Source organism: Pyrgilauda ruficollis, unplaced genomic scaffold (assembly GCF_017590135.1).
Source record: "Pyrgilauda ruficollis isolate IOZ18807 unplaced genomic scaffold, ASM1759013v1 scaffold10, whole genome shotgun sequence".
Taxonomy (NCBI): domain Eukaryota; kingdom Metazoa; phylum Chordata; class Aves; order Passeriformes; family Passeridae; genus Pyrgilauda; species Pyrgilauda ruficollis.
The window spans coordinates 15129136-15143245 of NW_024508101.1; the positions used below are offsets into that span (position 1 = coordinate 15129136).

The 14110-nt window shown below is 40.1% G+C and overlaps 1 protein-coding gene across 1 annotated transcript; it reads right to left on the reverse strand.

Moving 5' to 3' along the window:
* Positions 1-804: 804 nt before the first annotated feature.
* Positions 805-13919, reverse strand: NEK4 (NIMA related kinase 4). The gene is made up of 16 exons (XM_041460471.1): positions 13699-13919; positions 10920-11186; positions 9727-9924; positions 8768-8875; positions 7958-8112; positions 7198-7339; positions 5922-6347; positions 5466-5519; positions 5110-5250; positions 4161-4286; positions 3760-3823; positions 3253-3359; positions 3056-3144; positions 2208-2413; positions 1950-2083; positions 805-1263 (listed from the first exon to the last, which is right to left on the reverse strand). The coding sequence occupies exons 1-16, from the start codon at positions 13789-13791 to the stop codon at positions 1171-1173; spliced, it is 2403 nt and encodes an 800-aa protein (XP_041316405.1). The 5' UTR covers positions 13792-13919; the 3' UTR covers positions 805-1170.
* Between the last annotated feature and the right edge of the window lie 191 nt (positions 13920-14110).

Sequence of the window (14110 nt, forward strand, 5' to 3'; positions counted from 1 at the left end):
CAGTAGTTCCAGGTTGTAACAAATACCGTGAAATGGTATATACCCCACAGTTCTGAAAATAACTGTTCTAAGATAGGAGGATACAGAGGGCCAGTTTTTGTTTAAAATAAATTTCCCTGGGAAGAACAAGTAAGAATAGCTCTTGAAACTGTAACTTGAGCATGTAGTGTGTGAGAGGCAGCAGGATCCATAGGTATGGCATTTTATTTTACTACTGTCATATCAGTAAGCTCCCTCACAGCTGCTGGAGGTTACAGTATTTCAGCTACAAGCAGGAAAAGAGACAGGTTTATAATTTTATTTTACAAATTCAATTCCATTTGACTTCTTTATTATTTAAAAAAACATGTGCTTTTCCTGTAGGTATGGTACACAACAATGCCTGGGGGCTGTAGCGAGACGCTCTGGATGCAAACAAAGAGAAATAAGTGTTTTATCTTTTTCCTAAGAGATTCTGGCCTTGGGCACTTTCATTCCTAAAAGGAATTATGATTTTTAAGGCAAAGGGATTTCTCCAGCTGGAACCATGGTAACCATGGCTGCATTCCTTTCAAACATTTTCAGACTTACTTTATCCAGATACCAAATGCTTTCCCCCACCTTGGTGACTGCCTCAGCAACAAAACACAAGACCAAAGTCTCTCTTTCCAAGCAGTATGGCCACCCCCTTCAGCACTTGGACTTGGCAATTTACACAACCTGAGGACCTTTAGTTCCACAAAAATTAGTAATTGTCTCTTCATGCTAAATTTTCACAACTATCTGATGTAATAGATTAGAGTTTATCACATCAAAGCCTTGGCAGAGATTTTGTTACTGTATTTGGTATGAGACCATACAAAAAACCTTTTGCTATGACAAATTCAAACCAGAACATTATTTTTTTTTTTACACTCCTTAGTATACAAAACTTGGTATCGACACCTATTTGCATCTATGGAAAGCACTTTTTAAGAGAATAAAAACTAAACTAAACAGTTTCTCTTCTGAGAAAGTGATAGCCTGGTTCACATTTTAACATGAAAAATATTACTATGAACTCTAACATTTTCTGCAAGTTCACCTTCCTATTCCAGCAAAGGAGATCAGCAGATGAACATGCTTTGTAAGCTGGTCCAGTCTATCAAAGGAGCTAGAAAATAGTTCTTTTCTCCAAGGAAAAGATTCTGGTCAGAGCTTCACATTTTCTTCGAGGAATTTCAGGTGCCGAGCCTTCGCACTGTAACTCACGTACTTGTCTCCCATGTGCTCCCGCAACTGCAGCTGTTTACAGCACACACAGAACAAAACCCACATTTACTGGCATTGAAAAAAAGCAGATGCTACCAAAATATTAACAGTAAAATCTTTCAGCACTCAGCTGAAAGAAGCATGTGAAGCTTGGCAATGTGGATGAGAGAGAAATAAAATGAACACTGTTGTTGTCTAAAAGCAAGAGATTTTCAAATCCCTCCCAAAAATTTAAGATCTTCACAGGTTACAAATCAAATACTGCCTGGGTAAGTGTAACTAAGTTTTGAATCAGGACCTGGAGGTATTCCTTATTCACCTCTATTTGGGGACTGACGTCAAATTATTTCTTATTTTGGGCATAAAGGGCATAAGGAAAGTAATGTGAAGGCAAACATTTGAGACAGAAGAAATTATTACTGGAAAAACAGCATAAAATTATGCTAACATATTAACAGAATAAAATTATTTGCATCCCTCATATCTTCCCCATGGTACAGTTCTAAAGCTCTGATGGTTTCTGAAGAAGTTGCATTTGAACATAGTCTACATCTAGAATCAAACTTAAGCATGAAAATTACAATATACTTAGGTCCTTTCCTGCCCATGACTACATAAAGACTTTCTGGAATCAAGGTTTACCCTATCTCAACAGGATAAAGAGCCTGCTAATTTATTTATGTTTATAAAGAAATTATTTTATTATGGAAGACATTCACCTCTCTTTTTGCTTCATCATCTTCTTCCATGATTCTGTACACCTTCTCAAGAAGTTTCACCCCCAGTCCTTGCACCACATCAGATCTCAGGATTTCAACCATTCTCCTAATCTTGTAAGGGACCAATGACATATCTATTAAAACACAATTAAAAAAATCAGTGCAGTACTAATTACTTTCAGTACAGACAATTTTCATATTCTGCAGAAGAACGTGGGACAACTCTAAGTATTATCACAGAATCCCAGAGCAACAGACCTGAAGGAATCCCTTCCAATTTTAATTCCTCTGATTCATCAGGTGATTTTCCATGCAGAATCAAAGTATCTCGATACTTTCTATGAAGTTTAAACTCTGGGGCTGGGGTCGAGGTTACACAGCACTCAGAGTTCTCCTTGGAGTCCATCTTCAGTGTCCACGTCATCAGCTGCACCAAGTCATTCATTTCATTCACACTGCTTTTCCTAGGAGAGAAGGAAGAAATAATTCAGTCACCATCACAATGCAACTTCCACCCTGCATTCCAAGGGCTTTCAATGAGCTTGTTCAGGTCCTAGTAAGTACTCCATGTTAAATTCCTAGCTGTGGTGCAGTTTTATCAATAGCAACATCAGTACTATTTCATTTAACAAAGGCTCAGATCCCAGCAAAAACCCAGCAATCCTACTGGCTACTGGTGCCTCTGGTAATGCAACAAATTGCATATTTTGAAAGCTGATTACACTGACAAAAATTAGAGATAAATTCAGCCTCTTTTATAGTGGAAAGGAAGCACATTGGCACCTTTTAACTTGTGCTTTTAATGCATCCTGACAGCAGATGTCCTTTGGTGCTGGAAGATTGGTTTCCTGGGAAAACACAAACCCAGAAGTATACAATTCCACAACCCAGAAAGTACAGCATGGAAAGTGTAGACACACTTTCAGCATGGAAAGTGTAGTCACAGAGAGACAATAATTCAATGGGGCTGTTTTCCTCTATGCATCACACACTTCTTCCACCACTCACTATGCAGAGATAAAGTGTGAAAGCCTTTTTTGTCCACTCCAAGTCAAGGTCCAGTATAGCAGTGAAAATTCTTGCACAGTATTAAAGAAAATCCTTACTTCTCCTTGGAATCACCATCAGACTTTTCTGTAGAGCTTGTGGAAGAGCTTAGCTCATCATCAGACAGGCAATGGGCTTCTCTCTTTCTCTAAGGGAAGAGGGAATAAATAACAAGAATTCTAATAGTTGAAAGTAATTGAGCAATATGAATATATTACTGCTCCTACATGGAAGAAATACTTCTGACAAAGTTTACCTGAGAAATACTGGGATCTGATGAGGACTGAGGAACGTTAACACAATTTTCCACATGTGACTTTGCTTCAACTGCTGCACCATTTAATGACTGTCTTGCTGGAACCACTGGAAGGATGACATTTTCACAATGTTTACAGCTAAGCTGTGTGTATTCTGAATTAGTTTCATGCTCATGCAAGAAAAAAATCTATCACCTAGCAGAAGGCAGGCAGGGAGGTAGGTATTTTGCTAATAGAAAACATTGAAGCTTCTGTTCAAAAGTGAATATTCTACATTTCATGTACATTTCAAAGACAAGTTGTCAACACTGAACACAACTGGACATAACTAAAAAGCAGAAAAATACAGACATGTTAACAGAACTTTTTATTTAACACAGAACTAGCCCCTTAGTGCACTGTTCTGAAGATGGCAGTGAAGAACAGACAAGAAATTATAATTTCTTCAGAAAAAAGTTATTAGCCTACTTATACATAAACTATTAACATATAAACATAAAAATTACCAGAGGGAAGCATCTCCCGAGACTGTTTCAGCCTCCTTCGTTCTCTGGCTGACAAGGGCCGCTCCTTCAAAGGAAGTTAATTTGATCTTAATTTGCAATCACCATTATAGCTTTTGTTTTCTAATCACCTATTAAGCAAAAAATCCTTTTGGACTGATATGGGAGACAGAGCTATTATTTAATGCTTAATTATTTATTATGAAACTGTCTTCAATGAGACCAATCTGAACTCTAGAAAAGGGGCTGCTGACCTCCAAGGCTCAGCAAGGCTCATCCCACACTGAGCAGGGCTTCCACGAGACAGGAAGCTACCAAACATTTTACTCACTGTGCACACACATGGAACAAACTCCTCAAAAGCAATGAGACAAAAACCAGCAGAAACAGTTTTCATCACTAACCTTTGGAATGGCTGCTTGGCTGGGTTTGGCACTATCTGCAGGCTCAGGGTGCTCTGCACCCCTCTGGATTGTCTTTGGGGTCACATCAGAAGGAACAGGTAGAGGCCGAGGAGAAACTGCTCTGAACTTGACAGAGAAATGAGCAAGAATTAATACTTTTTTAAAATTAAAATTTTAAGTACTCTGCTATCTAGAAGACATTCTTGCATGGTAAAGCTGGATGCCAGAGATTTTGAATCCTGTTGTAACCTCTTCACCTCTCCCAGCTTGATCCTTCCCTCTCCCCATCTCTCCTTGCATCCATTTCCCTTCTTTCCATCCCTACATCTTATCCCCCTGCTTCCAGACTATTTTTCAGCCAATGCCTTTGCAACAACTGTCCCCACCCCCAAACAGCAAAACTCAAAGAGAAAACCAAGTTATCAACGACCACTCACCCTTTCCTGTAGCCTTGTGCCTCTCCCCAAAGAAACCTCCCTGCTCAGCGTGGAGGAACTGACAGGAGCTCCATCCTGTGTGCATGCCAAGATTTGCTTCCTACAGTTTGCACTCAGGAGCTCAGGGCAGCCATTACCCATCTGCTCTAAAGCACTACTAAGCCACTACCCACCAGAAGTAGCCTTTTCCACAAAGGTACTGACTTGTAGTCACAAACAGTGAGAAATCCTGATGGAATTTCCTAGGAAACATTGCAACCCAGTAAAGGCACAGCCCATCTGGCACACCCACCTCATCCCTGAAAGCTACTGGGGATTTTCAAAGATTTACTCAGGCTGCTTCTAATAGTCACCTTCAGTGGTCTGCATTTGTTACCACTGAAGTTATACAGACACACATGAAACAAGAACAGCATTAAAACACCCACCCTTTTTTAGAAAATAGGTCCCACGTTTAAAGAGGAAAAGGAGTCTTAAAGGAGAGAGGAGAAGTATTTTTCAAGTATCTGCACCTTCTCTGAGCAGCCTTCAGCAAGCTCTCTCTTCTGCTGCTGCTGCTGTGGGAGAGAGGGTTCACTGACACAGCTGTGAGGCTGCTTGTGGAAGGTCATTTTTCCCTGAGCAGCTCCTGAAGCTCCATGGCTGATATCATCCTAATAAGTAAAAGCATTTTTAAAAAAATGCAGGCCTGTCACTTCCAGGTTTACACAAACACACTTAAAAAAAAATCAAAACAGGCCCCTTTACTATTTGGACTGCAACCACCTTAACACAGCACAGGTACAACCACAACAAATTCTTATTTGAGAGAGAAAATACCCGCTGTTCCAGCATCTTTAGCTACTAAACCTTCAAGAAGGTCACTTACTTGAATTACGACAGGAACAAAGGGTGCCAGCAGCTTTTCAGTAGAATCCAAGCTCTACAACAAATAATGATTTCTCATTAAAAATCTCACGGTAAACCAAAATGAAGTGAAAAGACAATTACCACCAATTAGCCCCCTGATCCAAATCAAGATTATTCAGGCCTATTTACAACATAGAACAAAAGTTACAAAACTATTCTCACTCTCTCTGTTCACAGCTGGGAATGCAAAATTTTTTCCCCGTAAAAACAGAATTCAAATCATCTAGACAGATGCAATCCCAAAACTACTTTACCTGCCTTTGCAAATCTGAACCCAAGGCTCCTAACCACTTAAGAATCTCAATAATTGCATCAGCAACATCCTAGTTTGACAGAAAAACATATGCAGCAGCTCTCTAAATTGTAAGAGCTGGCCACTGGTTAAATCTACTTCAAATAAGCATAAATGCATTACCAGGTCAGTTTGCTTTTGGTCTTTTGATACAGGCTGCAGGAGTTTCAAAGTGTCATCCTCTTCTTCTACAGAATCAACAGAAGATGGCTTTGATTCAACACTTTCAGCTTTAAAAGCCTGTTTTGCTCTTTGCTGTTGTCCATCTTCCTTAATTGCTGGGTTATTAGATGTTATTTTAGAATGGCCTGGAACATGTAAATGCTTTGCTTTATTATTCTCTGGAATACTCTCACTGCCACACTTGTCACTTCCATGCTTCATCCTCTCAGACAGGGAGACATCAATGTTCACTCCACTGACTGTAGCTATGGAGTCTCCCAAGCTGTTCAGATCATTTTTGCTTGGTTTTCTTTCCAACTCAACAGCTGGTTTTTCTGAGGGATAAAATCTGCTGGCTTTACATTTACTGATGCAATCTTCTTCATCCTAGGATTAAATGGAAAACAAAAAAAGTCAGTATCTTTTGCATTTTACACACATACAAAAGAATTCTCCAAGCACTAAGAAAAAACAAGAACATACCAGGCACAGAAACTGAAAGGAAATTATGTTCAATAACAGATGAGGAGCCCCAAAAAAGTCAAAATCCGCATTTTTAAAGAGATACAGATTTGCAAATTACCTATTTCAGGTACTGGTTTATACACATGGAATACACCTACTTTTCACCAGGACCATGAAAGAAAAGTTGTACTCACTTGGCTCTTCCCTAAGGGAGAAACAAGCACCAAGAGTTTTTACGATGTGCTCCACCATATATATTCAATATTTCAACATTGAAAGCTCAAACCCAGAACAGAAGACTTATTACAGAAAACAAAAAACATTCACAATATTAACCATTACAAAAGGTTTGTTGTAATCACTGAAAGAATTTCAACAATAAAGAATTTTGGTTGTGACTATAATTAGTTTTTAAATATGTTTTTGATTGGAAAAAAACTATTACCACTTGTCATGAAATATTTGAAAAATTATTTCACCCCAAATACTCCAAGACTAACTCACATAAAACCGGCTGTTGTTTAGTTAACATCTTACAGGTCTTGCAATTAGCTTCACTGATCCACTGAAGTTTAACTACTTCCACTCTTATCCAAAAACATTTCCTTCCCTAATACGAATTTTACAATTTTACACATTGCTGGGATTCAGATCTAATGTTCTCAGGGATGCTCAATGCACTTGTTATAAAACTGAGGTTTTTATCTAGAAAAAGCAAGAGGGATTTGGGTTTTGTTGGCTTTTTTTTAAGGCAAAAACCCCCATATCTTACAACTTTGTATTTTCTGGCTTGCTCAGAGGAGTGGTTTTGGTGTGTAACACTCCTGCTGTGAGATTCATTCTTTGCTGAGATGACAGAACGATATTCTTTAGGTTTAGAATCCTCTGTTTTCTTATTATTTCTAGCAGCTTTCCTGTAAAGAAAACAAAAGTTGCTCATTCATTCACTATCAACAAGGTTTTAAAATATTTCTTTTAATTATACTAATTAAAAAAACCCTGCTCCACTAAAGAGCTTTCATACAAAGAGTATCAGATACTGGGATTTTTCATCAGACTGTGCACAACAACCTCATTTTCAATTCTAGAAAAGGAGCTTAAAAACTCAATTCAGACTCTGCCAGCAATATACACTTGTTCTGCAGAGCACCAAGGTCAGTTCTATCTGGAAGCAGTAAAATAACTGACTAAACCTGACAAAGAAAAATATTTATATCAGTGTACATCAAAAGTAGCTTGGTTTTTCAACACCCAGATGATAAATGGCCTCAAGAACCATATGGAAAGGTGTGTGTTTTCTACCAATTCTATATGACTACAGAGTTCTATTCTGCATTTGCAGAAAAAAAATATTTTCCACTCTAATTCCCCCATATTTCTCAAAGAATTCAAAGAAACTGATGTACATATATTTTGTAGCTGCATATAACAAAACTTACTTTATCCTCTTACAAAACCCCGACAAAGTTGTAAAAAAAGACAACAATAACATCAATATTTTGCACAGAATGATTCAGATGAAAATGTCTTACGCCTTTGTGGCTTCCAGAAACAAAGAAATCTGTTGTTTGATGTACGGCTGTCGCAGTATGCTTTTCACACTGGGTCTCTCCTCAGGTTTTTTACTGAGCATAGTTTGTATTATTTCTACCAGCTGTGGGCTGTAATCCTTTGGCATGGGTGGCAACTGTGAAAGGAAACGGAAGCTTGGTATTATTTAATATATTAATCAACAGGGCTACTTCTAGGACATTTGTGTGATCATTATGTTCAGCTACAAAAAAAAATATGTATAAAAAATAGACTCATTGTTCAAATGCTGAAAGTGACCCAATTGCCTAATGTTAAACAAAATATTGAAATTCCAGGTGTGTGGCTAAGAACTGCTCCTAATGTTAGTAATATGAAAAGTATAAGTTCTGTAAATAGGCTTAAAAATTTATATAAAATAAATCCATATTCACTTCATTATATGACAAAGCAAGAAGACACCTAAATAACCTAATCTTACATAACAGGAAAACGGCATCACACAAGAATTTCATTTTTATGCAATGTTTACGCAAACAAAAAGCAAATTAAGAAAGTCACCACAGAGCTTTGAAAATTACTCAGTATATTCATTAAATGAAGAGGTAACAAGAAACTAACCAGATCTACAAAGGAATAACTCTCTTGGTCTGGTATCACATCATCCACCACCACGAAACAACAGTCTTACATATGATGGTTGCCATTACACGCAAGTATTGTTAACTCTATGCAATATTGTTGATTAGAAAAGATAATCTCAATTTCTAGATAGAAAATCCAAGCACATATAAAGTTTCAGGAGTTTTTACCTTCCCTTCAATAATCCGATAAGCCAAGGAGTTCATGTCCTTGGCATTGAAGGCGTGTTTCAGTGTAGCCATCTCATAAACACAGCAGCCCAAGGCCCAAACATCAGACTGAAAAAACGTGAAGAGAAAATGTTTGTGAACTTCTTATTAGTTGTTCAGGTTTTATCTTTGGGCTTAGTTACCTGCTTTCAAACAGGCTTTTAATGGCACTAAGCTAATTAAGCCCAAATTCCATTGCAAACTTCTGGCTTCAGTCTCACTCTTCTGTTTTTAATTTAGATCAAGTCAACTATTTCCTTAAAAATATCCCAAACTTTTTTTCCAAAAGGAAGTGTAGAAATTAGCTATCTTTGGGGGAAAAGTTTCTTGTTTCCTTTTTTAGTACAATATCCTAACTGTAAATGAAAAATCTTCATTTTTCATTGGAAGAAGTTTCCACTCAGTTCTTGCTCATTACACTCATATTTCTGGTGTGTTTACAGCAAGAGCTGAACATGTTTGCTTTGTTCTGTTATATTTTAAATTCACAATAGCACTGCTTATTCCTCTCATTTAAATTTCCTTTTCCTTTTTTTTTTTAATTTTTTAATGCTGCTGTTATTTCTAATACAACTTTTGAGTGTAAAACTTCCTGTTTGGTATATAATAAATTCAGAAAGTGCATCTCTCTAACACAGGCTGACATTTCTGTTTCCATTCTCTATCTCTCCAGCTGTGAGAGGTACAGGCAGCCTGCTGAACACCTTGGCTGTGATAACTTAGCACGTGCTATGAATTCCTAAACACAGTTCCAGAAACAAACATTCCTACAAATCTCTCTATTTTTTTGTTTGGTCATTGGGAAGACTAAAAAGACTTGTAAGCAGTAGGAAACCAAAATCCACAGGTAAGGTTGAAATGATCTCAGACAAATAAAGTAAGGCTGCTAAGAAAAGAGAAATGACATTGTCATACTGTACCTTGTAGTTGTAGGGTTTGTTAGAAAAGAGTTCAGGGCTCATGTAGTACGGGGTGCCTATGAGAGTGCTGGCCATGTCATACTGGTTTTCCAACACCCTGGCTATTCCCAGGTCTCCCACTTTGATTATATTTGTTCGTGTCAGGAAAATGTTCTGAGTTTTAAGATCTCTGTGCAGAATGTGCTTTTCATGTAAATACTAGAGGGAAAAATCATATAAATAAGGTTAATTAACTCCTAATTGGTTCTTTTACACTGAAAGTAAAATCTCATTACACAAGTCAAAGAAAGAAAACACAACAGTGGGAAAAACACAGAAATCTGTGTCAAGGTCAGGAGTGACCTGAAAAGACAGTAATGGTGAAATAACATTAGAAGTGACTGATACAGGCAGGGGCCCAAAACTTGGCACTGCTTGAACCAAATCTCCCTGCATGGCCCTTGTAAATCAGCAGAAAAGAGGAAATAAAAATGTAAAGTTAAGCCTGTAACTCACTTTCTGCTGATTTCATTTCTTGACAATTTTAGTCCAAAAACATTTCAGAGGAAATTATAATGTGAGCTTTGTGTGAACAGGGAAGAAAATTAGTCATAATAAACAACAAGCATTACCTATAATTAGTGTATTTTTGACCATGACAGCCAACTTTAAGACAGAATTTTCTGTCCAATTTCTTATTCTTTAATGCTAACATCTATATTTGGTCTTTACTGCTGTAACAATTGCCTTTAAAGTTTGATAACCTCCAATTACAAATTTAAAAGAGTAGGATAAAAAAGAATAGAAATAATGCATTAATAGTCTAAATTTACCGATAAAACCAGCAATAAAAAGACTGAACATAAAATACCTCTGAAAGAATATTCTTTTTTTTTCCCTTAAAAACTACATCTTGTAAATTTAATGTAAACTTTCAAACTAGAGAACATTTTAGACAAGAGTTGCAAACACCCTAAAGGCAACCACTGCCTAGTGCTAGAGAAGTGTGGACATAAAGTATGTTAGCAATTTCTTACTTAAAATACGTGATTTGACTGCAATGATCCATTTTTAATGTACTAATAACCACTGTAATTAGATGCTAACCGAGCCAAACACGAATCCAAAGGCTGCAGCTTAGCTGGAATTTTTAAATACATAAAAAGTCAACCTAAGTTTATATCCAAAGGTAATAAAATTACACTTCATTGTACCTGCAGTGCCATGGCAATCTGGACAAACCACTCCACCACCTGATTCTCAGGCAAGAGTTTTCCCTTCTGCTCCTTGAGCTTGTGGTAGAGGTCTCCTCCCTCGCAGAAGCCCATCACAATGTAGAGGTGGCCATCGTCCCCCTGCCAGGACTCTCTGTAGGTGACAATGTTGGGGTGTCTCAGCTGGGACAGCAGCTGTGCCTCCTGCTCTGCTGCTCTCCTCTCGCGGCTGGAAGCACTTCTAAGGTTTAACTTTTTGATGACATACTGTAAAAGAAAGGCAAGGTGTATGGAAAGACATTAAAGTAACTCTGCAGAAGCCCCAGGGAATTCCCAGACCTAAAGGAAATGCAATATTTGAAATACCCGCTGATTAATCTACATGGAGGCTGCAGTTTGGATGAAAGTTACACAGAATTTCTGCTTTGCTACCCTTACACCATAAAAATGGAACAGGTGTTTTCCATTCATCCACCTGAATATAACTCTGCTCAGGAATTTTGTGATGTTTTGCTTTCTTCTGACTAATGTTCACATTTCTCTTTTTCTCCCCACTCTCACTTTAAATGTGTGTCTGTCATTCATCTTTTAAGCCTGAAGTACCTGTTTGTGCACCACAGTTACCCTCAAAAAGTCCACATCAATAGTAAACTTTTATATATATAAAGTGTGCAGTCATGTGCAAACAAATTATAAAAGTCATCTGAAAGAGACAAAAGGTCTTATGCTCATTCCTAAATTTCTTTTAGTCTTTATTAAGACGGGTCAAGAATTTCTCAAAGCTACATACAAAAGTTGTTCTCTACTTCCTTAATATGTACCACATTAAATGTAATACTAAGGAATTTCAGGTTTCAGCAAACACTCATGAAGCTGAAGATGAGACAATAAAATCCATAGAACACTTTCATCACCCACAACACCAATATTTAGGTCTGATCTGGCCCTATCCGGATGGAAATTTTGTAGGACATCACTTAGGGCATCAGCTCTCCACAGAACAGTCATGTCATGGTTATGCTTGAATGTGCTCTTATCAGAGAGTTGTAAATCAAAACTTTTAAAATATTTTTATTTGCTGAATTTTAGCATCCTCAGAGATGCTTCAGTGTCTGCTCTCCAGGCTGCACCTATTAATTAGCCAAGCACATTTAATTAGTGCTGAGGAGATGCCCCTACATGCCAAGAGAACCAATTACCCAGGAAATCTACAGCACCTAGTGACTTTGTGTTTCAGAAGCCTGCTGGATAGAACCCATGATGCTGCAAAGCTTCCAGGAGGAATATCACAAAGCTACTTGTGTACAGCATCACCTGACTTCAAAATGAAACAGAAATGCTGCAACTACTGTGGTCCATGTGGCAAGTCAACTACAACTCTACCTTTGGGCATGGAAATAGTTTAAGCTTACATCAGCATCTTTTAGAAAATACACAACAAAATGCAAAAAGCACATACATTAGCCTTACTTTAAATTTGCATAGGTTATATTTAATGAGCATGTTTTCCTGGCAAGATTCTCTACTGAAATCTATTGCAATGCTCTTCCACCTTATTTGACAGCAAATTGCATATGAATTCCATTTCGTTTTGTTTTAAACATTTAAAGCTACTTGACCTTCTCCATAAAAACCCAGCATTCAGTTAACAGCAAATATGCTTAAATAAGACACAATTTCTTTCACAGAACATGTGGCACTGTGCCAAAGCCACAACAAAAAATCCTAATCATCACGCTGCAAAAGAAAGTTTGTAAAAGTTGGCAAAATATAAACACAATAAAGCACTCCAAATATTGATCATGCAACTACAAACAGGAAAAAAAGCTCTTGCTAGTGTTAATGACCAGCAGCACCACAATGAAACCCAAGGTCACTGTATCCCAGTGAAAGTGACCTGTTTACTTTTAGGATGAGGTGAGGTTAGGAACTCTTTGAGGACATTGGATTGTGCATGTGGCGATGGCCTGGAGGGAACAAGTCCTGCCATCACTGATAGCCCGGCACGGCACGGCACGGCAGGTGTCATAGGGATTCACCTCAGGATTCCGAGCAGGGAACAACTGCCCTCATCCGGGAAGGACACACCCTCTGCTCCCTGCTGGAACAAACCTCCTCCCATCATCTCCGGTGAAATCCTGGCCATAAGGCTCTCACAGCAGCTCCCGTGGCGCTGCTCTGGATGTTCTCCATCCCCATTTCTTTGCCCTCTCACATTCCCTATCAAACACCTCTGCTTTGGCCAGACTAGACAGATTATTCCAGTTTTCCAACAAAAATGCTTGCGCTCTTACTCTGACACAACCAAAACCTTCCCGGGAAGGGTCTTCTTCACACCTTTAATAAAAGTTCTTACAGACAAGGGAGAATAACAAAAAGCGCAACTCGGGAGGCTGCAGCCACACCCCAGCCCTGGTGATGGTGACAGCCACACCCTGACACCAGATAATGGTCACAAAACCACCCTGACACCAGATAATGGTCTCAGGCTTACCCCGACACCAGGTGATAGTCCCAGCCCCACCCTGACACCAGGCTATGGTCCCAGCCCCACCCTGACACCAGACCGTAGTCACACCTGTACCCCGACACGATGCCACGTCTCTGGTCGTGCCCAGAGCGGTCAGGACCACCAGCCAAAGCCGAGCCACAGCCGGGTGCGGGTCACAGCCGAACCGGAGGCCGCGGCACCCCCCGCTCAGCCCGGCTCCGGGCATTGCCCTCAGGCCGAGCCGCGCCCGCCGCCGCGCCCGTGCCCCGCGGCCCAGCCCCTCGCTACCTGCTTGCGGTCCTGGCGGTGCCGCGCCAGGCTCACTTCCCCGTAGCTGCCCTTGCCCACGGCCCGCAGGAAGCAGTAGGCAGCCAGGGGCATCCTCCCGCCGCCGGGCCCGGGCAGCGCCCGCTGCCATAGAGATGCCCGGGGCGGCCGCGGCCATGGAGCGCCCGGCGCGCAGCTGTCCGGCGCGGGCGCGGCGCCGCGGCGGCCATTTTGGAAGCGGGTGCGGCGGCCATGTTGAGAGCGGGCAGCGCGGCTGAGGCAGCGGGGCGGGCCCCGCCGCGGCCCCGGGACAGCGCTGTCCCGCCCCGACCCGAGCGAAGGGTGGCCCCGCCGTGCTGCTCCGGGACATCCCTGTGCTGAGCCCGCGGCATGGACCGTCACAGGGACGCGGCTGTGCCACAGCACCCCGTCT